Source organism: Rhinichthys klamathensis, unplaced genomic scaffold, assembly GCF_029890125.1.
Source record: "Rhinichthys klamathensis goyatoka isolate OS25496 unplaced genomic scaffold, OSU_Roscu_1.1 h1tg000133l_1, whole genome shotgun sequence".
NCBI lineage: Eukaryota > Metazoa > Chordata > Actinopteri > Cypriniformes > Leuciscidae > Rhinichthys > Rhinichthys klamathensis.
The window spans coordinates 3,356,081-3,381,597 of record NW_026606668.1 but is presented as its reverse complement, the minus strand read 5'-3'; the positions used below and the strand labels follow the sequence as shown (position 1 = coordinate 3,381,597).

Below are 25,517 nucleotides of genomic sequence, written 5' to 3'. Positions count from 1 at the left end.
CTGCAAGAAATGTTTTAAAACATGTATATACACTATATGGATAAAAGTATTGGAAAAATCCTCTTAATTACTTAATTCAGGTTTTCAATCAGACCCATTGCCTCAGGTGTCACAGCCATACAGTCAGCATTTATTAACATTTGGGAAAAAATGGGTCATTCTGAAGAACTGAAGAACTCGTGAATTCAAGCATGGTACCGTGATAGGATGCCACCTTTGCAATTTCATCCATTGTAGATATTCCATGGTCAACTCTAAGTGGTATTATCGGAAAGTGGAAGCATTTAGGAACTAAGTGGGGTCCCCGAATGCTGAGACGCATGGTGTGTAATAGTCGCCAACACTGACAACGCTGATTCCATAGCTGAAGAGTTCCAAACTTCCACTGGTATTAATATCAGCACAAAAACTGTGCGGGAGGAGCTTCATGGAATGGGTTCCCATAGCCGAGCAGCTGCATGCAAGCCTCACATCACCAAGTACAATGCCAAGCATCAAATGGGTGGTGTAAAGCACGCCGCCACTGGACTCTGGAGCAGTGAAAACGTGTTCTTGCGAAAACTTGATTGACGAATCACACTTCTCTGTTTGACAGTCTGATGGGTGAGTCTGAGTTTGGCGGATGCCAGGAGAACATTGCATACCTGACTGCATTGTGCCAACTGTAAAGTTTGGTGGAGAAGGGATAATGGTAAGGGCCGGTTGATTTTTGACAATGCTATGCTTCCAACTTTGTAGGAACAGTTTTGGGAAAGCCCTTTTCTATTCCAGCATGACTGTGCCCCAGTGCACAAAACAGGGTCCATAAAGACATGGCGGCTGGAAGAGTTTAGTGTGGAAGAACTTGACTGGCCCACACAGAGCCCTGACCTCGACCCCATCAAACGCCTTTTGGATGAACCGAAACGGAAATAGCAAGCCAGGCCTTCTCATCCAACATCAGTGCCTGATCTCACAAATGCTCTACTGGATGATTGAGGCACAAAATTCCCACAGAAACACTCCAAAATCTTGTGGAAAGCCTTCGCAGAAGAGTGGAAGCTGTTCTTGCTGAAATAGGCGGACCAACACCATATTAATGTCTATGTATTTAGAATGCGATGCCACCCCTGTTGGCGTAGTGGTCAGGTGTCCCAATACTTTTGTCCTTATAGTGTATATAAATGTATATGCACAGCAAGGCATTGTAGATGGTTGTGTGCTCACTAGCTGTCTAGGCTTCATCTGTACTGTTAGGCTGTATGTTAAAATCACTGTCATCTGGCAGTTATTAGCAGAATATTAGAAAAACAGCCATGTGATGTGAACAGTGGAATGAGTGATAAACAACAGAGCGTAAAGTGCCCCTGCTGGAAGTCACAAACAAGCACAGATCCTGTCTGAAAGCATAACCGCCAGCTAAATTATAATTTGAGTCATGCGCCACGGCTTGAGCAGTTTAGCTAATAGTTTTTTATGCAAATGCAGTTTGCATTAAAATGTGACTAAAATTAAGTTTTAACTAAGCTCTTTTGAAAACAATAGTCTGGTTTATCTATATTATTATTATCTTTGTTGCTTATCCCTCCTCACCCCTATTATCGTTTTCAATATCATTTCGTCTTTATCTTTAAAGAGGCCTTCATATTACAATGAACTTTGAGTGGCTTTTAGTGTGTTTATCCATCTAAGCAATTGAAATATTAGAACTCAAGTAGCCTAATATCTTTCACTGTGGGTATGCTTGTGTTTAACTGTTTTAATATAAACATGTATGTGTGTTGTTTTACAATGTAATGATAGTATAGTGACAGATTATTTCTTCTGTATTGTGACGTGCATCCGAGTGAAACAAACTATTGAAGAAAAGAAATGTTGGGCGGGGTCTTGGTTCAATTCATTGGTTGTTGATGAAATGTAACATAAAAATGAAACCATTAGAAATTGATAAAATGAATTAAAATGAGTTTCCTTAATACAATTTTAGAGCGGACATTAGGATCTGCTCAAAATCTGTGGCAATCAACAAATAGCAAACTTCAAAACTTTCCCATGAAAAATCTCCTACATGAGTGACCAAGGTCAAGCAGTTAGCATGCGCTTGACTCTGGGCGCTGAGTTAAACAGACTAGTGTCTGTCAGCTCAGAGGGCAGAGACTGTGAGAGTCAAGCTGACAGAGAATTTTAATGGGCCACGAGCAGAAGTTTGATAATCTAGAGAAGACAGCTTTGATTTGCCTTTGTTGGTTTGGGGGCTTGATTAAATCAGAGCTGTGCAGCTAAGCTAACAGATGAGTGTACGAGAGGATGGAGGATGTGGGTGGTTTTCTCTGTGTGTGTGTGTGTGCGTGTGTGTGCACGTGCGTGTGTGTGTGTGTGTGCGAGCACAAAATCTCTTGAGGGAAATTTTATGGATTACTGGATCCTCATGATATGGAAGTTAAATCTGAAATTTCACCTCAAAATACAGTTATCGACTCAGCTGTTCTTTAGATGTCTATTATCTCACCTATCTGATTTTAATTAGTAAGCCTAGAGAAATTTAAAAATGAAAATGGATTTTTCATAAAAATCATAAAGTCTCGAATCAATAGCTCTGAGGTAGCTCTGTGTAACTCTGAAGATAAGTGTGCATGTGTGTTAAGGAGAGCGCCAGCTATATAAATGTGTGTGCGTCTGTTTCTGAGAAAAGGGATTTTTTGTTATTTTGTCTTCTCAAGCACTCAACAGATAAAAACATGTATATATCACGATGTGTTCTAACCAGACGTGACATGCAACAGTCTTCTAAATCATTTTTTTGTCATAACCTGCAACAATAGATAGTATATTAAAATGATTTCTGAAGGATCATGTGACACTGAAGACTGGAGTTATGGCTACACTTGTGTATACACTGTAGTGATACACTTCTAAGTAGGCTACATCTGTACTCTGTTACTTGTGACCATCCCTGTTTATGTGTGTTATGAAAGATTGTATTATGCTTGAGTATGCGCTTGACATCCAAATATAAAGTATATTTATTGGTGTGTATTTCTCATTACAGGAGCATGGTATTCCAGTAGATCTGGGATATGCCGTGGCCCCTCATCATTCTGGTGTTTATCCAGTCCATATTCAGCTGTATGAGGCTTGGAAGAAAGCATGGGGGATACGAGTGACCAGTACTGAGGAATACCCACACCTCAAACCTGCACGTCACCGCAAGGGATTCATTCATAACAACATCATGGTACGGTTCATCACATAGAGGACACTTTTTTGTACACAGGTAGTGCAGTGAAAAATGCAGTGAGACTTGCCTGCTAGAGACTGCCAAAATACAAGCAACAGCTAGCATAGCAAATCAATGAAACACACACACACACACTCCAGAAGAATTAATGATGACACACTGGGACTCAGATGAAATACCCCATAGTGAATTCACCACAGGCAAATCTATTAGTGGTACACACACACAGATTTTGACTAGATGTCCCTAACTGCAGCATTGAATCAATTTTTTTTAAATAGCTTTTTGCTGTCTCTGTCCCTCATTTCTGGTCCAAGGCTTTCTGGTTATCTGAAGATTCCTCATAAAAGCATAGTTCACCTTAAAATAAAAGTTTTGTCATAATTTACAGTCCTGCACGTGGGCGGATACCCGACAGGTGAACCGCTAATATTCAGTGTAACGTGGTATAAAGTTTTGCACCGTTGAGCATTATAGCCAATCACTCTGAATTGAAGTGATTGACAGCTTCAGTAATTATATAGGGATCATTATTTGCTCGCTTTCTGTATATAGTCTATTCACAATTTGAATACATTTTATTTTTCATGCTGCTAAGAGGACCAACAGCAATGTTTTTAAGAGAGACAACTGCATTCTAATGCGGCTGCGGTTCGGGTTACAGTCTTTGTCAAACGGGTTGGGTATGGAATTAAATTAGCGTTGCTGTCGGAAAACGGGTCGGTTGTTCTGTTAAGTAATGTAGGGGCAGATGCAGGTTTACCAAACAGGACTGTGCAGGATTCTGCCCTCGTGTAATGTCCTAAACCTTTCTTTTGTGGAACACAAATGTAGATGTTGACATTCTGCCTAAAATCTCCTTTTGTGTTCCACAGAAGAAAGAAAGTCATACATATACGTTTGGAACAAGGAATGACGTACAGTAAATGATAAAATACAGAAGTAAAATTTTGCATATACAGGTCCTTCTCAAAAAATTAGCATATTGTGATAAAGTAATGTAATGTAATGATAAAAATTAAACTTTCATATATTTTAGATTCATTGCACACCAACTGAAATATTTCAGGTCTTTTATTGTTTTAATACTGATGATTTTGGCATACAGCTCATGAAAACCCAAAATTCCTGTCTCAAAAAATTAGCATATTTCACCCGACCAATAAAAGAAGTGTTTTTAATACAAAAAAAAGTCAACCTTCAAATAATTATGTTCAGTTATGCACTCAATAGTCAATACTTGGTCGGGAATCCTTTTGCAGAAATGACTGTTTCAATGCGGCGTGGCATGGAGGCAATCAGCCTGTGGCACTGCTGAGGTGTTATGGAGGCCCAGGATGCTTCGATAGCGGCCTTAAGCTCATCCAGAGTGTTGGGTCTTGCGTCTCTCAACTTTCTTTTCACAATATCCCACAGATTCTCTATGGGGTTCAGGTCAGGAGAGCTGGCAGGCCAATTGAGCACAGTAATACCTGTGCACGGTGGCTCTGGATGTTTCTACTCCAGACTCAGTCCACTGCTTCCGCAGGTCCCCCAAGGTCTGGAATTGGTCCTTCTCCACAATCATCCTCAGGGTCCGGTCACCTCTTCTCGTTGTGCAGCGTTTTTTGCCACACTTTTTCCTTCCCACAGTCTTCCCACTGAGGTGCCTTGATACAGCACTCTGGGAACAGCCTATTTGTTCAGAAATTTCTTTCTGTCTTACCCTCTTGCTTGAGGGTGTCAATGATGGACTTCTGGACAGCAGTCAGGGCGGCAGTCTTACCCATGATTGCGGTTTTGAGTAATGAAACAGGCTGGGAGTTTTTAAAAGCCTCAGGAATCTTTTGCAGGTGTTTAGAGTTAATTAGTTGATTCAGATGATTAGGTTAATAGCTTGTTTAGAGACCCTTTTCATGATATGCTAATTGTTTGAGACAGGAATTTTGGGTTTTCATGAGCTGTATGCCAAAATCATCAGTATTAAAACAATAAAAGACCTGAAATATTTCAGTTGGTGTGCAATGAATCTTAAATATATGAAAGTTTAATTTTGTATCATTGCATTATGGAAAATAATGAACTTTATCACAAAATGCTATTTTTTTGAGAAGGACCTGTATAATGATAGATAATAAATTATATATTACAACATCTCTTGAATTAATGTTGTCTTACCTAACTGGCAAATCGTGATTTTTTTTTTTTTTTGGTCAAAGTATAAACTTTATTAAATTTAGTTTGATTTATGCTTGAAATAAGAAAAGGCTATTTGCAAATGGGGTAAAAAAAAAAAGGCTATTTGCCAATGGGGTAAAAAAAAAGAGGCAATTTTAAGCTGTTTAGACATTTTAATGGGGGGGGGGGGTAACAGAAAAATACTGATTAAGAAAATGAGTTCTTAAAGTGCAGTGCAATATCTTTCATAACTCTTGTGAAACAGCAATAATTAGTGCACCCGTTATTTGATTCTTATGAACACTTGTGACTTTTTATTTTTTATTTCAGAGAAACAAATTAGAGTACTCTCTTTTGTTAGAACACCAGCCCACTACAACATGTTCTTTTCTTTGTTCTTTCTAGTGAATTGGAGATGTGTCACTTTCTCTCATTCACAATACAAAAGAACAAGCGTTGGCAGGCCTAACTCAAATCAGTGTTGTTTCACGTGTAATTTAGCTGTCATCATCTTTAGCTTTTTAAGAGTGTTTTGAATCTAGCCAAAGGCAGATATTTTTAGAGGAGGTGTTAGTGAGCACAAATCCCTAGCTTTTTTATTTAGAGGATGCACCGAAACAGGTTTTGGGTCAGTTGTTCGGACACCTGCGGCCTAATTAATGGCCTCCTCTGTGTGAGTACGACAGGTCTCAGATCAGAGATCCAGAGCGCTGAATCATGATGAGTGTGGATACATGGAGCTTAAACATGAGCTATGAAACATGTCAGACTGTTACAGGCTCCGCAATACAGCAAGCTGACAACTCGCCATAGAACTATTTTCTCCTTTCACAAACCACCACAATAATATACTGACAGGGCAAGTTACATTCAATGAGAAGAAAGCAGGGGAGGTGGGTGGCAGAAAAGTGAACGGGAAGGACAGAGCACATGAATAGAGTCTCATAAATTCCCCAGGCGTTCTGGTGGGACAGGCAGTTTAGTGTGTTGGCACTGGAATTGAATTTTAGGAGATGGAGTAGATTAAAATATTAAATCAAGGCCACATGCGTGCAATACAATTGTGCTGCGCCCCTCAAGTGTGTGTTGAGCACGTTTAGTTGAGCACGCATGCCACACAATACTCTGCAATAAAACACAGAGAGAGATGTTAAAGCGGGAAAAGCAATTAAGTTTAAGTTAGATGGAAAGATTGGACAGAGTCCCAAAGATCTGTTCCAGCTCAATCAAGCAGTTTGAAAACAAGCATATGGGTGATGAAAGCTCTTATCAGTGCATTAGAGACCAGTGTGTTTGTGGGTGTGTTAATGTAATAGATTTTGCTGTTTTAGCAGTTTGCTGGAGGAGTCTAGCTGCCTCTCTGATATTTACACACTGTTACAGTGTTGAGAAATGGAGTCTGTTGCTCCTTGGAAACTCTCAACCTGTCTGTCTGCCACACACAGAGCAAGGATGTTGGACATAGAGTACATTATATTAAATGCAAAATATTCTTAAATTCAAAGTTTGCTGTCTGTAAGATTTTTTTTTTAAAGTGTCCTATGTAATACTGTGAAATATTGTTAATATTTAAGATAAACTTTGTTGTATTTTCCTATATTTTAAATATACAGTATATATTTTAAAATGTAATTTACTCCTGATGGAAAAGCTGAATTTTCAGTAGCAATTAGAATTTCCCTCAGAAATCACTCTAAAATGCTGTTTTGTTGCTTGAGAAACATTTCTTTGTCACAGTGTCTGGGTGTGTTTCCCCGGGTATCCTCTAGAGGTCCTCTTCCCCACGGTGTCATCCCTTCTTGAACTACATTCCCCACAATCCTAGTCTGTACCCATCACTGTTATTGCACTCACCTGTTCCCCGTTCATTGTAACCAGCTGTTTCTTGTTAGTCCTTGTTAGATCTTGTGTATATATTCCTGTCTGTGTCTTTATGTGTCACGGAGTCGTTGTTTGGTGTCCCCACACTTCTTGTCTGTTTATACCCGTTCTTGTTTTTGGATTGCTTCTCTGGATATTTGACCTCTGCATGGATTACAACGATATTGGATTGCCCTCTTAATAAATTACTGCACTTGGATTTTCCCTCGTCCTGTGTGTGTTCGTGACAGAACGACTCCGTCACTTAAATCCAGCGGTAATTTTCATTTTTTATTTTTTTTTGTAAATCTCGTCCCCAGTCACTATGTGGATTCCACGTAGCGAACTTTCTCCTGCAGAGAGAGAGAATGGGATCTCTTTACTAGAGTATTTTTCTAGATGTGCACAAAGGCATGAGGAAATCAGGACAGTTGAAGCTTCACCACGGGTCTCATCGAGCGCTGGGACTTCATCGATGGTTTCGTCCAGTTCAGAGTCGGCACACATCCGTCAGAAAGGACGGAGGAGGAGGAGACCTGCGTCTGCCCAGTCAGAGACTGTTCCCGTCCCATCTGCCCAGCCAGAGACTGTTCACGTCCCGTCTGCCCAGCCAGAGACTGTTCACGTCCCGTCTGCCCAGCCAGAGACTGTTCACGTCCCGTCTGCCCAGCCAGAGACTGTTCACGTCCCGTCTGCCCAGCCAGAGACTGTTCACGTCCCGTCTGCCCAGCCAGAGACTGTTCACGTCCCGTCTGCCCAGCCAGAGACTGTTCACGTCCCGTCTGCCCAGCCAGAGACTGTTCACGTCCCGTCTGCCCAGCCAGAGACTGTTCACGTCCCGTCTGCCCAGCCAGAGACTGTTCACGTCCCGTCTGCCCAGCCAGAGACTGTTCACGTCCCGTCTGCACAGCCAGAGACGGATCACGACACATCTACCCGGTCTGAGACAGATCAGGAGATGCCTATTAGCGTGGCCACGAGGGCTATGATGGATTATTTGGAGCGTCTGGCTCGGATACTGGACATGCCAGTGTCTGCTGTTCCCGAGCCGGAGCCAGTGTCTGCTGTTCCTGAGCCAGAGCCAGTGTCCGCTGTTCTCGAGCCGGAACCAGTGTCTGCTGCTCCTGAGCCGGTGTCTGCTGCTGCTCCTGAGCCGGTGTCTGCTGCTGCTCCTGAGCCGGTGCCTGCTGCTGCTCCTGAGCCGGTGCCTGCTGCAGTTCCTGAGCCGGTGCCTGCTGCAGTTCCTGAGCCGGTGCCTGCTGCAGTTCCTGAGCCGGAGCCTGCTGCTGCTCCTGAGCCGGTGCCTGCTGCTGCTCCTGAGCCGGTGCCTGCTGCTGAGCCGGTGCCTGCTGCTGCTCCTGAGCCGGTGCCTGCTGCTGCTCCTGAGCCTGAGCCGGAGCCGGTGCCTGCTGCAGTTCCTGAGCCGGTGCCTGCTGCAGTTCCTGAGCCGGTGCCTGCTGCAGTTCCTGAGCCGGTGCCTGGTGCAGTTCCTGAGCCGGTGCCTGGTGCAGTTCCTGAGCCGGTGCCTGGTGCAGTTCCTGAGCCGGTGCCTGGTGCAGTTCCTGAGCCGGTGCCTGGTGCAGTTCCTGAGCCGGTGCCTGGTGCAGTTCCTGAGCCGGTGCCTGGTGCAGTTCCTGAGCCGGTGCCTGCTGCAGTTCCTGAGCCGGTGCCTGCTGCAGTTCCTGAGCCGGTGTCTGCTCCTGTTCCACCACCCTGGCCGCCCGAGGGGCCTTCACCGCCCTGGCCGCCCGAGGGGCCTTCACCGCCCTGGCCGCCCGAGGGGCCTTCTCCGCCCTGGCCGCCCGAGGGGCCTTCACCGCCCTGGCCGCCCGATGGGCCTTCACCGCCCTGGCCGCCCGAGGGGCCTTCACCGCCCTGGCCACCCGAGGGGCCTTCACCGCCCTGGCCGCCCGAGGGGCCTTCACCGCCCTGGCCGCCCGATGGGCTGTCTGTTTCGCCCTGGCCGCCCGATGGACTCTGTTTCGCCCTGGCCGCCCGATGGACTTTCTGTTTCACCCTGGTTCCCGGTTAAACCCTCACCCCCTGTTCCTGTTTCCCTTCATGGACCTGGCCCACCATCCCTCCCCCTGATCCTCCACCGTTCCACCTCCCTCCTGAAGTTTTGTGTTATCTTGTACAATGTCGTGGAGCGTCTGGTAGCCGCTCCGTAGAGGGGGGGTTATGTCACAGTGTCTGGGTGTGTTTCCCCGGGTATCCTCTAGAGGTCCTCTTCCCCACGGTGTCATCCCTTCTTGAACTACATTCCCCACAATCCTAGTCTGTACCCATCACTGTTATTGCACTCACCTGTTCCCCGTTCATTGTAACCAGCTGTTTCTTGTTAGTCCTTGTTAGATCTTGTGTATATATTCCTGTCTGTGTCTTTATGTGTCACGGAGTCGTTGTTTGGTGTCCCCACACTTCTTGTCTGTTTATACCCGTTCTTGTTTTTGGATTGCTTCTCTGGATATTTGACCTCTGCATGGATTACAACGATATTGGATTGCCCTCTTAATAAATTACTGCACTTGGATTTTCCCTCGTCCTGTGTGTGTTCGTGACATTCTTATTATTATTCATGTTGAAAACAGTTGAGGCTTAATATTTTTTGGAAACCATGTTGCATTTTTAAGGATTCTTTGATGAATGGAAAGTTCAAAAGTACAGCATTTATTTGAAATAGGAATCTTTCATAACATTATAAATGTCTTTACTGTCACTTACTATTAAATTGAATGCGTCCTGGCTGAATAAAAGTAATAACCTTTTAAAAATATATTACTTGCCCCATACTAAACGGTAGTCTATATTAACTGAAAGTTTTTTCTCTTGTTTATGTTTTGAGTATGAACTATATGACTCAGATTTCCCATCAAATTGCTTAAACAAAAAATAAATAAAATAGAATCAAGTGTCGGCATACAATAATTGTATAAAGCTATAAAATGATGACTATGGTTGGCATAGCTCAGATAATTTGTTCTTGGGAGAATCTAAAGACAAATATTTAAGAAAAAATTCAATAATCTCATTGTTTTGAGGAAAAAGCTGAGATATTAAAGCAATAGTTGAATAAAAAGAAAATATATTTTTTATTGTCTATATTTAGTCACTCTCATGTTGTTCCAAACCATATTATTTTCTTACTTAATTTTTTTGAAGAATGTATTGGTCTCTTAATTACAATGAATGGCAACTGAGGCTTTTAAGACATACAACAGTGAATGATGGCCTGAATTTCAGTCGATCTGAATGACAACCTGAATTTCTCAATCAAAGCTATTTTATACATTCAAAACACTTCGAATATTAGGCACAACGAATCTCGTAGACAACATTTTTTGATACTTTGGTATCCTTATATTGAAACCTGAATGCCTCAGTCCACATTTGTTGTAATTACATAGAAAAGAGCTATTATTTTGTCAAAATACAAACATATAAAATGTTTTACTGTAGTTGGAGAAGGACACTAGAGAAAAAGAGACAGAGCTTTTCTGTTGTTGTCAAGAAGTAATTTTGTCACATTGAGTCATAGTATATTTCTTATTCTCTTTTTCTCTTTTCTTCTTGTCTGTCTTTGCCTGTATAGCACATATTTTATTGAAACATTCAGCTTTTTCCCACTGAGAAATGATTCTGTTTTCTTTGACTGATTCAGACAGGAAATGAATGGATGAATATATATATATTTATGAAGTTGTCTCCATGCAACACCTGAATACAGATACAGTGACATGAGACCTAATAAAAAGAGTAACACTTTACAATAATAGTACATGAATAATCATGTACTAATACCTGAATTAATAATTACTTTACTATGAACTAATGATGAGTTAAGACATGTATAATGAGGAACTAACCTTAACTACGACATGAGTCATATGAATTCCTGCATGAATATACCATCTTAACTACACGTTAGTACATGCTTGTTAATTAATGCATTAATTAACATTTCGGGGTAAACTAAATCAAACATGTTCTAGATCAGAAGAAAGATGTACTAAAAGGGCACAATGTAAAATTGTTCATAAATTTGACACCAGCAACTGTCACAAACATCAGTGAATGACACTAGATGTCTTGCAATGCTTACATTTACTCATTGAACACACAATGATGCATTCATCATTAAAAACAATTTAATCTCATTCTGTTTTAAGTGATTCCACTGCTGCCATCAAGAGGGAAATACCTACACTAACATATTCATTAACAGATGCAATTTCCAAAATTAAAATCAGTGTTAGCACAGATGATGGTTATTTATGTGGTTATTTTATGGATTGGTTTACTGTCTTTATATCATAATGCAGTTGGATGTTAGTCAGTTAGGGTTCTTGCTCTTCTTTTGGGCCACAAAATGTGTCCATTTTCTAGAGCAAGTTTGATTTAGTTTACCCCGAAATGTTAATTAATACATTAATTAACAAGCATGTACTAACGTGTAGTTAAGATGGTATATTCATTCAGGAATTCATATGACTCATGTCGTAGTTAAGGTTAGTTCCTCATTAGTACATGTCTTAACTCATCATTAGTTCATAGTAAAGTAATTATTAATTCAAGTATTAGTACATGATTATTCATGTAGTATTATTGTAAAGTGTTACCATAAAAAGTTATGTGTAAAACTGAAACTGGGAGTATTACATGATAAACGTCACAGAGGTTTATAAATTTACCATAAGAATATCAATTTTTTCGAATACAAAGCAGGGTTTGAACTGTGTTGACTAGAAATCTTTGTAGTCTAAAACTCTATGTGTGTGTGTGTGTGTGTTTTGTGTGTGAGCAGGTGCTGCCCCGTCAGACATGCGGCTTATTCACACACACCATCTTCTATAAAGAATATCCGGGAGGCCCTAAAGAACTGGACAAAAGCATACGAGGAGGAGAGCTGTTTCTGACTGTCCTGCTCAACCCTGTAAGTGTAAAACACACTGGCACACACATACTGCTATTCCCTGTTGTCTCTGCTCATTTCATCCTATCAGCCTGCTGTATTGTTTTTCTCTGTCTTATTCTGTCCTCATGCCCCCCTCCTCTCTCTCGCTGGGTTTCCATGTTAGTGTTGCTTATAGATTTGTTCTCCCAGCATGAATCACTGTTCTTATGTTGAAACTCTGCCCTGTTTGAATCAGCAGCGAAATGAAAAACAAGAGTGTGTACTGTCGCGTACTATGTGTGCTGTGTGTTTATACATTAAATAAGTGCTTCTCAACTAGAGGGTTGCGACCCAAAATTGAGTCACAGGTCTGTCCTGATAGGGTCACAGACCGCAGGAACAAAATAATGTATCTAACCATATGGCAATACATAGTTTGGGTAGCAAAAAGGGGGTTATTAAATTTTAAAAGAAAATGCTTCCCATGGAAAAGGTCGTGTATGCAATTTTGGCTTATGAACAGATTTGTTGTTGTGTTGAGTCTATTGTTGTTATTGTTAAAGCTGCCGTCGGCAACATTTTTTTGAGCATATTCAGTGAAATCGACACTATAATCTGACAGAACAACATAAATAAAGTGGTTTTAGAAAAAACCCCGAGCTTCTAACTCCACCTGGAGCTTGTTATTTGTTTTGCAAAAATCCACAGCTCCCGGTTCATCATGTCCAATCAGCGCAGGGGGGTGTGAGATCTGACTGTCAATCACAGATCGGGCACACGCCACCCCTCGCGCACGTTACAATCACATGCACACGCCTGAAGTTCGCGGAAGTTCGCGCAGTAACGAAGAGTGATGGCGGAAAATCAAGTAAGCTCATTTAGAGTATAAATGACGTTAGCAAATGCAAATACCTCCAAATACTCCATGGTGTTGATGGATGCTGATGAGACGGGCGCGTTCCAGGGCTCTCAAGTTTTGAAGACAGGTAAGAGTGACACCCAGCCGACGGGGGGTTGGATACATTTTTGTCATTGGTTGTTGCGTTAAATCTTACCCAGATACAATAGTGCTATTTTCTGATTGGCTATTGTGTAGCTCGACGAACAACACCAGAGGAAACCAACGCGCTTGATTCCTGCCGGTTCCACAGTGAGAGCGGCGCGGCCAGAGTTTTGGGCGCTGCGGCATATTAAATATATTACAAATAGTTTTTCAGCGTGAGAAATACAATGTGTGGCGGGAGAGCGTGACAAAAGACCGAAATGAGTGACTGTCACGCTCAATGCGTGACACTTGAGAGCCCTGGCGTTCACTGAAAATCTGGTGCACACGCACTGACCAAAGCTGGCACTGACGAGCATGAACTGGGTGGGAGGGTATCCGTTGATAGTGGGGGAGGGGCATGAGAGTTGTAAACATTCAAAATTTTCCTAAATCCACTCAATCTGCCAGACTTGCCGACTGGAGCTTTAACCAAAATTATAACTAAAACTATTACAAATAATTTTCAGGAATTGGAATAAAACTGAAATAAAATAAAATAAAAATATTAAATGGAAAAAACTTAAAATAAAAAATCCAAAGTAGTAAAAATAACACTGAAAAAAATACAGCTAAATAGAAAAAAGCTACTAAAATTTTGAAAAAAGCACATACCAAAATGACTAAAATTAACCTACAATTCAAATTAAAGCTGAAAATATAAAAATTAAATTAGAAATTTGAATAAATACTTTAATAGTATGTAAATACTACTAAAATAACACTGGTTGAGTCGCCACTGGATGCCTAAAACCCTGAAGAACAGCTGTGGAGTATTAATGGATATTGTAGATTAAATGATGGATGGATACTGTATTGTGAATGGCTAACATCCCGTGCTGCCTTTATGTGTATAAGGTATGAAAATGTAATGTTTAAAAGTCATATTCTGGATGTTTGTGTGTGTGAAGAAATCATCCTTGTGAATCTTCTCCTTTGGCTAAAGGCAATTTCTTAGGGTTGACTCATTCCGATGATACTGCACTGACCTGAAAAACAAGCTGTATGTAATCAGAGATTTTGTGTTCTCATGTTCACAAAGATCCTGGTCATCTGCTTATACCAGCAATAATAAACAACCCACAGACACAAATAGAGAGAGGGTGGGTGAAATGAACATAAGGAGATATGGACGTGTGAAGATGTAGTATATTGTATTCACTCTGTGTGGAATAAGATTGTTCACTTCACACTTACTTTGCCAAAGCCTACAATGTGTGTTAATAGTGTGTTAAGTGTTTGTCTGTGTGGTTGTCTGAATAAAAGAGGATCCGATGAGAAAGAGATACTGAGAATAATTTATCTTTTTGGTAGTGCGGATCAGTGCACTATATTTACTTGTATATTGAATTATATTTTAAATTCAGCATCATAAGCCAGTTACTATAAAATTTTTGCTATCAAACTTTTTTTTCTAATTACCCGTAAAACTTCAAATAGTAGCCCGGGCTTTTATTTTCCCAAATCGTCGAACTGCACCGGCTTGTATTTGAGACAGGCGTCTATATGAGACAGGCCTTTATAATTTAGTGTTCAGATGTTGTTCATTGACTGTATAGAGGGAATGCATTAACGTCACTTCCCCGCCGGAACACGCCCCCCTCAGCGGGACTGAGTGGCAGAAGAGCTCCTGCGTGACTGGAGTTAATAGGGGAAACTGCGTTAACGCGAGTAAAACAAACTATTATCAGTTTAAACTAAAAGTTGGACTCGATATAGTGTTCCTTACAACTTATCAAAGATCCAGTGATCCATGGATATTGACATGCAGCCAGGAATCGTGTTTCCTGACATTTATATGTGCCTGATTTCGACGCCGGGGAAATAAATGAAGACAATTTGCCTGTAAACGTTTATATAAATACAATATAGATAGGTCTAAATCCGAGTGATCACTTACATTAATGTTATACTGTATATCATCATATCGTCCAGCCCTAAAACTTGTATAGTTTTTTGTCAGTGTTTATTTAAAAACATCCAATTATGCAGAATATAGTCTGTTCTGTAGCTTTTTGCAGTCTGTAAAAATATACAGTACCTCAGATTTCTGGTCAAATCTAGTTGTACAGTCAATCGCAAAGCTCTTTCCCGTTTTAGATGTGTTTTGTGTGATTTTCACGGCATTCACGCTGAAAACAAATGCTGCCGCTCAGTCTTTTTGACACTTGTGGGCGTGACCGCATTCACTCCGGCCGACGGTGACGTCATGCGCATACCCTCTATAGGCTTGTCTCTAACCTCTAAAAATCTCCAAATGCTCCACGTGAAACTGCGGTCTTCCGACCTTTTACTATCGCGTCAATTGATTTTGATTAATATGCGCGAGGGAGAGAGAGCAAGACAGCGCTCGATCGTGTTGTTTGAAGACGTGAGAGTGCGCGCGCGCGGCCGGGTCTCTCTCTCTCTCTGCTCGTAACGCGCCCTGTCAAGCGCAGCAGTCATTCTATTCTACATCACTCACCGATCAAAAAAGGCTTCGGAGGGACAAACATTTGCTTTGGCGGCCGCGAAAAAGCGGACGATCTGACGGGTTTAGAGCATTAAATACAACCCGAAACTAAAAAACAGACCCGGCCTCTATTTGAGACCGGCCTTTACCCAAACCTGTCGCCACACCAGGCGTGTAAAAGAGACAGGCGTCTATTTGGGACTCGGCTATTATTTGAAGTTTTACGGTATTTTCTATCAATGATTTGATTTAACATTGAAAAATACAGTCTTCACTTTTAATTTTTTACATTATAATCCTTTTTTAATATATACATTTTTAATTTTGAGTTATTTTTTAGTTTATTATTTTATATATTATATTGTATTATATTTGTATTATTTTATTTTTTTATGGTGAATGTGGATTATTTTGTGAATGAGAAACAACTTATTTTTTTAGAATGAGAGGCTTGTTGAATATCACAGGCCTGTTGCATGAAGCTCGTTGAACAAACTTCAGAGTTTCAGAGTAAGTTTATAGTTGACAAAAACATACAAACGCTCGGTATAAATGTTCTCTGTCAAATCAGGGTTTGATCCAGAGTTTGCATTTAAAGGTGAACTAAGTAACTTTTTTACCTTAACCGAACAGCTTTGGAGTCATTGTAATGTTTATATTACTGATTTCGTGTTGAATGGTGGTCGTCTCGCACCCCCCTGGTGCCTGTGAGCCGCAAAACCACCCTTGCAACTTTGGGCCGGCGGGCCGCCGCCTCAGTGTTAGGAAGTATCGTGTGATATCAGGTCTCGCGAGGTAACGAATTGCTTTACGGCAAAAAACGGATCTGATAAAATTCTGATAAAATGAGCATCTAACAGAAATAACCCGGCGCCGTAAACATGTGGTGTTCGAGGCGCACATACAATACAGACTGCCGACAGTTAAACAGGGCGCGCGCAGCTCTTAAAGGGGCCATACCTTATTTCCACTCGTTACAGCGTCCATCCTACTGAACAGGTACCGGTGTACAGGGGGAGGGGATCCGGCCGTGAGTGCGAGCCATCTCTGCGTGCTATTCACGACAGTACAAGTACTCCACAGCGACTCTAGGGGTCGCTGTTTGACAAAAACGGAATTCCTACTTAGTGCTGCTTTAACTCTATAAATCTTACTATATCAATGCATGTCAATCAACTGAATTTAAATAATAATTTATATACGTATTCTCAGTTCAAAGTACTTTAATGACTAATTTAGTTGTATAACGATGAATTTTATCCCCCCCCCCCCCCCCCCCCCCAAATAAAATAAAATAAATAAATGTACTGCAATCATTGAATCAATTAACTTTATAGATCTTGCCTCTCATTAACATCTGGTCAAAGAATTTCATCAACATCATAGCATAACTTTTCACGAGTTGTGGGGGGAAAAAGCAGTGCATCCTTGTGCCTCAACTGATCCACAGGCCTCTTCCATCGCTAGAAGAAGACTTACTTGGTTGTAAGGGTTGCGATCATATAATTTCCATCTTCAAGAGGAGAATATGCTGGAAGGAACACCATCGTGAAATGTGGGTGATGCTCAAACCACTCTTGCACCAGTGCTTAATCGTGAAATTGGAAATTGTCCCAAACAACTACAGAATTTCGCTCAATTTGCTCCTGATCACCCTGCGGAAAGTGGATTTCATTGAGGGAGTTTAAAAAAAATGTAGAAGCCTTTCTGTGTTGTGCAGCCCCAAGACAGCGCTGTGTGCCACAACACCATTGGATTGCAGCACTTGTTGTCCAGGGACATTGACTGTGGCACAATTCGACTGAACTCTCTGTCCAGCTTCCCTCAAGGAAAGACCATAATTTATGACATGGTCAATTAGGGTGGCTCTGATTTCATTTGAAACCTGTCTGTACCCTATCCTTCTATCTCTCCTTCCTCCTCTTACACATTGCTCTTCCCTTCCCCTCTGTCCATGTCTTATATTTTCTTCTCTTGCTCTTTGCACTAATACCATTGCCTTCCACTCTACCATCTCTTCTCCCTCTATCCCTCTTTCTACATCCTCAGCTCTTCTTGCTTCTCCTAAATCCTCAACTGTTCTTGCTCCATCTCCTTCCTATACCATCTATTCCTTTTCCCATTCTTCTTTTTCTTGTCATTTTTCTTTTACCCTTTTATAGTTTTTGTAATTGACATAGCTGTGTAAACAATTAGGAAATTAGTATTTCCTGTGTCGTGTGTATTACTAACTCAGCAGATATTTATTTGGGGCTAATCGAGAACATTCCAAGTGCAACTGAGAATTTAACAAATAGCAGAGTTTTGTTTGTTGTGTTTGGAAAAATGGTGCACAAATGATTGTGATTTTTGTAAAACCAATAAAAAGAGCTGCAATTCTTGTAATATATACACTTACCGGCCACTTGGGTACACCGGTTCAACTGCTCATTAACGCATATATCTAATCAGCCAATCACATGGCAGCAACTCAATGTATTCAGGCATGTAGACATGGTAAAGAGTAAAGACCATCTGCTGAAGTTCAAACTAAACATCAGAATGGGGAAGAAAGGTGATTTAAGTGACTTGGAACATGGCATGGTTGTTGGTGCCTGACAGGCTGGTCTGAGTAACTGCTAATCTTCTGGGATTTTCATGCACAACCATCTCTAGGGTTTACAGAGGATGGACCGAAAAAGAGAAATTATCAGCAGTTCTGTGGGCGAAAATGCCTTTTTAATGCCAGGGTCAGAGGAGAATGGCCAGACTGGTTTGAGCTAATGGAAAAGCAACAGTAACTCAATAACCACTCGTTACAACCGAGGTATGCAGAAAAGCATCTCTGAACACATCTAACCTTAAAGCAGATGGACTACAGCAGCAGAAGATCACACCGGGTGCCACTCCTGTCAGCTAAGAACAGGAAACTGTGGCTACAGTTCGCACAGGCTCACCAAAATTGGACAATAGAAGATTGGAAAAACATTACCTGGTCTGATAAGTCTCGATTTCTTCTGCAATATTCAGATTATTATGGTCAGCATTTTGCCTGAACAACATGAAAGCATGGATCCATCATGCCTTGAATCAATAGTTCAGGGTGGCTGGTAGTGAAATGGTGTGGGGGATATTTTCTTGGCACACTTGTGACCCCTTTCTACCAATTGAGCATCGTTTAAATGCCACATCCTACCTGAGTATTGTTGTTGACCATGTCCATCCCTTTATGACCACAGAGTACCTATATTCTGATAGCTACGAATAGCGCACCATTTCACAAAGCTCAATTCATCTCAAACTGGTTTCTTGATCATGACAATGACTTCACTATACTCAAATGGCCTCCACAGTCTCCAGATCTCAATCCAATAGAGCACCTTTGGGATGTTGTGGAACTGGAAATTCAGATCATGGATGTGCAGTCAACAAATCTGCAGCAACTGCGTGATGCTATCATGTCAACATGGACCAAAATCTCTGAGGAATTAATTCAATTTAATAATTAAATGTTAATTAATATGATGTTATAATTATATAAAGTTAGAATCCACTTAATGTAGATATATGATAAATAACTAGCAGCAACTGTCTGTGCTAAATGTTTCGTGGGGTAATTATTGAATGCGTTTAGTTTGCTTGCTAATGTTTTGAGACTGGAATGCAGGTAATATGAGGAGGAGGTTGTGTGGTCATGACTTTAAAGTCTGGATTCCATGTCTAGTAAATTAAACATGAGTCTTTAATCTCCAAGCAACACTTCCTGTCCAATCAGAACATCACAATGAATGAAGGAAGATTTCAGACAATTAGACTCCTTTGTGGATCTTGTTTGAATATTCTTCTACAATAAGCATCCAAACTACTATTGTGCTTACGAAGTGCTGTGAGAGTTCTGTAGATGCACATTACCAGTAACATGATCACACTTCTGTCTTTCTACATTAAACTCAAACCCATCACATACATACATTAATCTGACCGTAGGCTTTTTGATTTATTCATCACAGCCACATTCTTCTGTGTTAAAATGAATCACTGTTAACATGAAGACACAGCACTACTTATTAATGACATACATCACTCTTTTCTTCTCTTCTCTTCTCTTTGTTCAGTAGCATCAATTAAACATTTTATGGCAGTGATAAAATTGTTATTACATTGAAAAAAAAACATTGGTATAACATTGATTGAAAAAAGAAAAGAATTACGCCATGCCTTGTGCTTTCTTTGTCACCTTGTCCAGAGGGCTTTAATGGAAACTCATTTATCTGCCCATTCATTATTGAGGTCCTCTCTCTGAAATGAGGTGTGTGTGTGTGCTGTGTTGTGCTGTGCTTCGCTTGAGAACATGAGGTTAACAGAGCATAACGTAAGGGGAGAACACTGTGTTTTTGACACTCCATTTTACCCTCGTTCATGCCCATTATCATCATCATCATCTCTAAGACTTAAATATATTACTTTTGTAATACAATTGCACTGTAAAATAAAATTAAAGTATTTTACATTAAGTATAGATTAGTAAAATTACAGAACTTATCTATTTCTGTCTTCATTTCTTTACTTGCGAAAGTTGAAGATTTAATTTTGGTAGAAAACTGCAGGGAGACCTTTAAGCTTCTGTGACAACAGGTTTACAAACACTTCTCATTATAAATCTAGTAAAATGCTGTAATCATCTGTCCACAAAAACGTTGGAAATTATGTGAATGTGAAAATAAAGCGCAGCTGGTCCACGTTGCATTACTGCATTACTCTGAACTTAGCCGCTCTGAGACACTGAAAACACCAGATTATGAGTTGCACGCATGTAAATATTGGATCATGAGCTTCTCACGTGTAAATGGAAACAGTGCCTTGCTTCACTCTGGAACATGCAGCACAACAGACTATATACTTATGAAATCGCACCGTTTGTGCGATTGGATAAGCCCAATAAGACAAATCATAATTTTGATTTTAGTTTGATTTATAGATGCTTTGCGAAATTGAAGGCGATAGACATTGTGATCTTTGCGACTTCAGTGATCTTTTATGTTATTATGAGAAGGGTAAAAATATATTCTTCTAGGTAATTAATTGGAAACACTGTGGTCTTTATAAACTTGCATAAAAAAATATTCTTAAAAGATTTTCTTTTTCACAGAAAAACAAATATTGGAGACTAAAACAACATGAGGGTGATGAATTAAACAAATTTGGTGAGCTATTCCTTTAAGAGCAACAGAACAAATTCAGCTGACATCATTATGTATGTTGATGTCAACTTTCAATTATCCTGATAATTGATGATTCTCAAAGAACTTGTAACACTGAGAGAGAAAGAGACTATAAGCGGAACTAAACAGTTTGTACAAGAAAAGGAAGGATGTTCATCAGAGAAAATGAGAGAGGGAGTATATGTTTGTTTGTGTCTGAGTGAAAGAGAGACTGTATAAAGGACAGAAAGAGAGAGAGGAATGATGCTTGAGGCTGAAATTTTCCAGCTGGACTCTCCTGTTAAATGAGCCGATGGGGGGTGTGTGTGTGTGTGTGTGTGTGTGTGTGTGTGTGTGTGTGTGTGTGTGTGTGTGTGTGTGTGATTTTGAGTCTTATTAAGCTACGCTAGCTTAGAGAAAGTTAAAGTATGATACAAACACCAAGATGGTTGTCCAGCACCACTGTTTTTGAATATATATATTAAAAGTATCATTCAATACATTTAGCAGTGAAAAATCAGCTGTGGGTTAGACATCAGAATATACAAACATGAAAATTCTCCCATTCTTGTATTCCTGAATTGTTAAACCTTTTTGGGGGGAAATGCAAAATCATGAATTTTGTGGAATTACACTGGACTGAAGCTTTCAGAAAAAAAAAAAGTTGTCAACGTGCCATAAATGTATGATGAGAGTCCAAGGCTTTTGGGATAGCTTTCAGAGGGGAAGTGAATGTCAGATCTTTTAAAAAAAGAAGGGGAGAAAACAGGTTGATCCCCTTGTGAATTAAAAAAAAAAAAAGTATTTTATGCTAAGTATACTACAAATACTTTTATATATTAAAGTACTTAATATAAATACCCTGCAATTGTACTTTTGGTATACTAAATTGGTATACTTAAAGTATGCTAAATTAGAACATTTAATTTTGTATTTAATGCACTTTAGTTATCCAGAAATAGTGCTGAGGTACGTGTGTGTGTGTGTGTGTGTGTGTGTGTGTGTGTGTGTGTGTGTGTGTGTGTGTGTGTGTGTGTGTGTGTGTGTGTGTGTGTGTGTGTGTGTGTGTGTGTGTGTGTGTGTGTGTGTGTGTGTGTGTGTGTGTGTGTGTTAATGCCATGGCCAGGCCAAGTCATTACACGTATACATGTGATAATCATGTTCCGCCAATCTGAACAAGTAGGTCAAGATTAATACTACATAGAATAGAAAAAGAGATCAAGTTGGATTTTGCAGGTGTACTGTATAGAATAGAATAGAACAGTAGAATATACTTGATAACACCAAAAGTATATACAACATTAAAACTGGTTTATTATGGTGAGCTGGACTAGAATACACAATTAACAGGATAACATTTTAGTTTTCTAGTAAAATTGATTGTTGCTTATTGGGGAATGCAGAAAAGTTGAACTTTACCTCCTCTTACAGGATGTTTGAGATCGTGTGTGTTTGTTAGTTTGAGTGTACAAGGTCCAGTGCACAAGCTTTGTTACAACTTAGCCTGGTTACTGAGAAGTTCTGTAATGCACCATTCAACTTTTACAATCTCCAAAATGTGTCTCAGATGGCAAAATTGTGGACATAATTGTATAGCGTGAAACTGGCTTTTAGTGAAAAATAACCTAAAATAAAAACTAATTATCCTTGTACCAGAGTAACATTTGGAACAAAAAAGGATCAGTATTATAATAATTATATATAATATTTAGAATATATTCTTTATAATTATAATATTAGAAAGAATAATAATTCACTGTGACTTAATTAAACACAAAAAATACAAATAAAATGTAATAAATTGTTTAATGTTTGTTAAATTGTTTATAAAACTGCTGTTTCCATTTTTTAAATTGTGCCAAATATATATACTATTTATTTATTATATTTCATGATTATTTATGTATTGTATTCACTGTTCTTCTGTTCAAACTCAATGGAAATGTAATTTTGTTGCTACTGTCTGTTATGCAAGGCAAAAGAAGTTTGAAACATCAAATACAACAACATGAAATGAAATTGGAAGACTGTTTGTTGTTGGTTTATAAAGGTAAACATCATGTTGCATGACTACACATTACAGAGAGCTAAGCCTTGCTTTAAGAACGAATGATGCAACTAAATAAGTTCACAATAACTGTACAAACAAACTACTATTTATTAAAGGGGAACTTGGCAACTCTTGTCATTTCTTCGCTGATTTTAACTTTTGTTGTCGCATGTTTTCTCATCGAGCTCCCCCTACAGCTTTGCGGCGTAAATTTTCACAACGCTGTCATAAAAAAACTCACTTGCGGCGCCCTACCCCAGCTTTCTGCCGCTGCTCATGTGCATTTGTTATTATCGGAGCCGGCCAACTTTATCGTGTGGAGCTATGTCTACTGAGGTAGGTATACATCATACACAGTATATAATTATGTCGAATTGCCATAAAGCAGTTCGTGTTTCTCGCTCGTTCTTGCTTCTCACGAGACTTCCTATTTCCAACTTACCAGGACGTTAGTCCCTATGTTGCAAGGTTGGTTTTCCGCCTGGGGACGCTGGGGGGAGCGGGGAAAGTCACCATTCTTTCCAGAACAGGTTATTGAACCATTCAAATGATTTCTAAATGGTTTTATTAAGTTGAAATAGTTGCCAAGTGCCCATTTAAGCCACTTGTGTGAACTTCACGTCCCAATTTAAGTAAGACCTTTCTGAAACGCTAGCTACCAAGGTGCGTGCGTGTGTGTGTGTGTGCAGTGTGTGTGTGTGTTTGCTGGTTAAATTTTCATGTCTTTTCCAGGCTAGTGATTTATAATTCTGTCAGGTCCTGAACCTCTTCCAGAAAGAACATCTGTTTGGAACCCTTTAGATCCTCTCGCTGTTTGTGTGTGTGTGTGTGTGTGTGTGTGTGTGTGTGTGTGTGTGTGTGTGTGTGTGTGTGTGTGTGTGTGTGTGTTTTCAATAGGTAGTCCAAATTTAGCTGTTAAAATGGTAGCTTGTGCTGGCATTCTCAAGTGTGTGTTGGACAAGCAGGATAGATGCTTTTGGACCTGAAATCCTTTAAGGATGCTTTTTTTTTTCACTCACTACTCTCTTTTCCTCTTTTTTCTTGCTCTCTTTCTTTGCCCTGGCTGTTAGCGCTAGGTAAAATGAATCATACGACCTATGGCTGTGTGTGTGTGTAGGCGTTGTTGCTTTCTGGTGTCTATTTTACAAAGTCTATGTGTGTGTTTGTTATTGATTGCTGAAAGCGCAGCATAAATCATATCTTGATCAGTCTGTTTGTGGTACAGCAGAACTCGTTCAGTGGTCAGATTGATGTTGTACATATGGGAAAAGCCTGTGTTCTTATGTGTGTGGAGCAAAGGCGAACATTCACCACAATCCCACCAAAATACTTTATAATACTTGACATCTTTTTAATATCACAGGTCCCATTCGTTTTCCCGTGAGGGTTAAATTGAATTCAGCGGCTGCGAGTGTGTACGCAAGAGTGTGTGTTACACCAGTCCGGCATAAAGCATGCCAGTGTGACAGAAGCTGCTAAACTTGTCTCATTATCCCATAAATATTCCCCGCCCTGCTCACGGTCACCTAGCATCCCATCCATCAATCAAAGCCTTCTGCCATTGCTGTGCCGCTACCACATCCACTGCAACCTTCTGAGGGAGCCGCACTTAGACCCTGATACAGAGTCCATTACACGCTCCAACCAGATCCTGGCTGATTATAAAACACTTTCAGCTTACAGGAGACAGCCTGTTCTAATGGATCACAGTCTTCTCTTTTACCTTCAATTTAATAAACAGATATATATATATATATATATATATACACTCACCGGCCACTTTATTAGGTACCCCATGCTAGTAACGGGTTGGACCCCCTTTTGCCTTCAGAACTGCCTCAATTCTTCGTGGCATAGATTCAACAAGGTGCTGGAAGCATTCCTTTAGGGAGTTTGGTCCATATTGACATGATGGCATCACACAGTTGCCGCAGATTTGTCGGCTGCACATCCATGATGCGAATCTCCCGTTCCACCACATCCCAAAGATGCTCTATTGGGTTGAGATCTGGTGACTGTGGAGGCCATTTTAGTACAGTGAACTCATTGTCATGTTCAAGAAACCAATTTGAAATGATTAGAGCTTTGTGACATGGTGGAAGTAGCCATCAGAGGATGGGTACATGGTGGCCATAAAGGGATGGGCATGGTCAGAAACAATGCTGATGTAGGCCGTGGCATTTAAACGATGCCCAATTGGCACTAAGGGGCCTAAAGTGTGCCAGGAAAACATCCCCCACACCATTACACCACCACCACCAGCCTGCACAGTGGTAACAAGGCATGATGGTTCCATGTTCTCATTCTGTTTACGCCAAATTCTGACTCTAACATCTGAATGTCTCAACAGAAATCGAGACTCATCAGACCAGGCAACATTTTTCCAGTCTTCAACTGTTCAATTTTGGTGAGCTCTTGCAAATTGTAGCCTCTTTTTCCTATTTGTAGTGGAGATGAGTGGTACCCGGTGGAGTCTTCTGCTGTTGTAGCCCATCCGCCTCAAGGTTGTGCGTGTTGTGGCTTCACAAATGCTTTGCTGCATACCTCGGTTGTAACGAGTGGTTATTTCAGTCACTGTTGCCCTTCTATCAGCTCGAACCAGTCTGGCCATTCTCCTCTGACCTCTGGCATCAACAAGGCATTTCCGCCCACAGAACTGCCGCTC

At 40.5% G+C, this 25,517-nt stretch overlaps 1 protein-coding gene across 1 annotated transcript in view; it reads left to right on the top strand.

Annotated features, from left to right (window-relative positions):
- The window catches only part of ndst3 (N-deacetylase/N-sulfotransferase (heparan glucosaminyl) 3), a 66,609-nt gene that overhangs the window by 22,497 nt on the left and 18,595 nt on the right, over positions 1 to 25,517 (top strand). The window contains exons 5-6 of the mRNA XM_056256895.1: positions 3,029 to 3,214; positions 12,039 to 12,167. Coding sequence (XP_056112870.1) covers positions 3,029 to 3,214; positions 12,039 to 12,167 — 315 coding nt within the window. The remainder of the gene's footprint in view (positions 1 to 3,028; positions 3,215 to 12,038; positions 12,168 to 25,517) is intronic.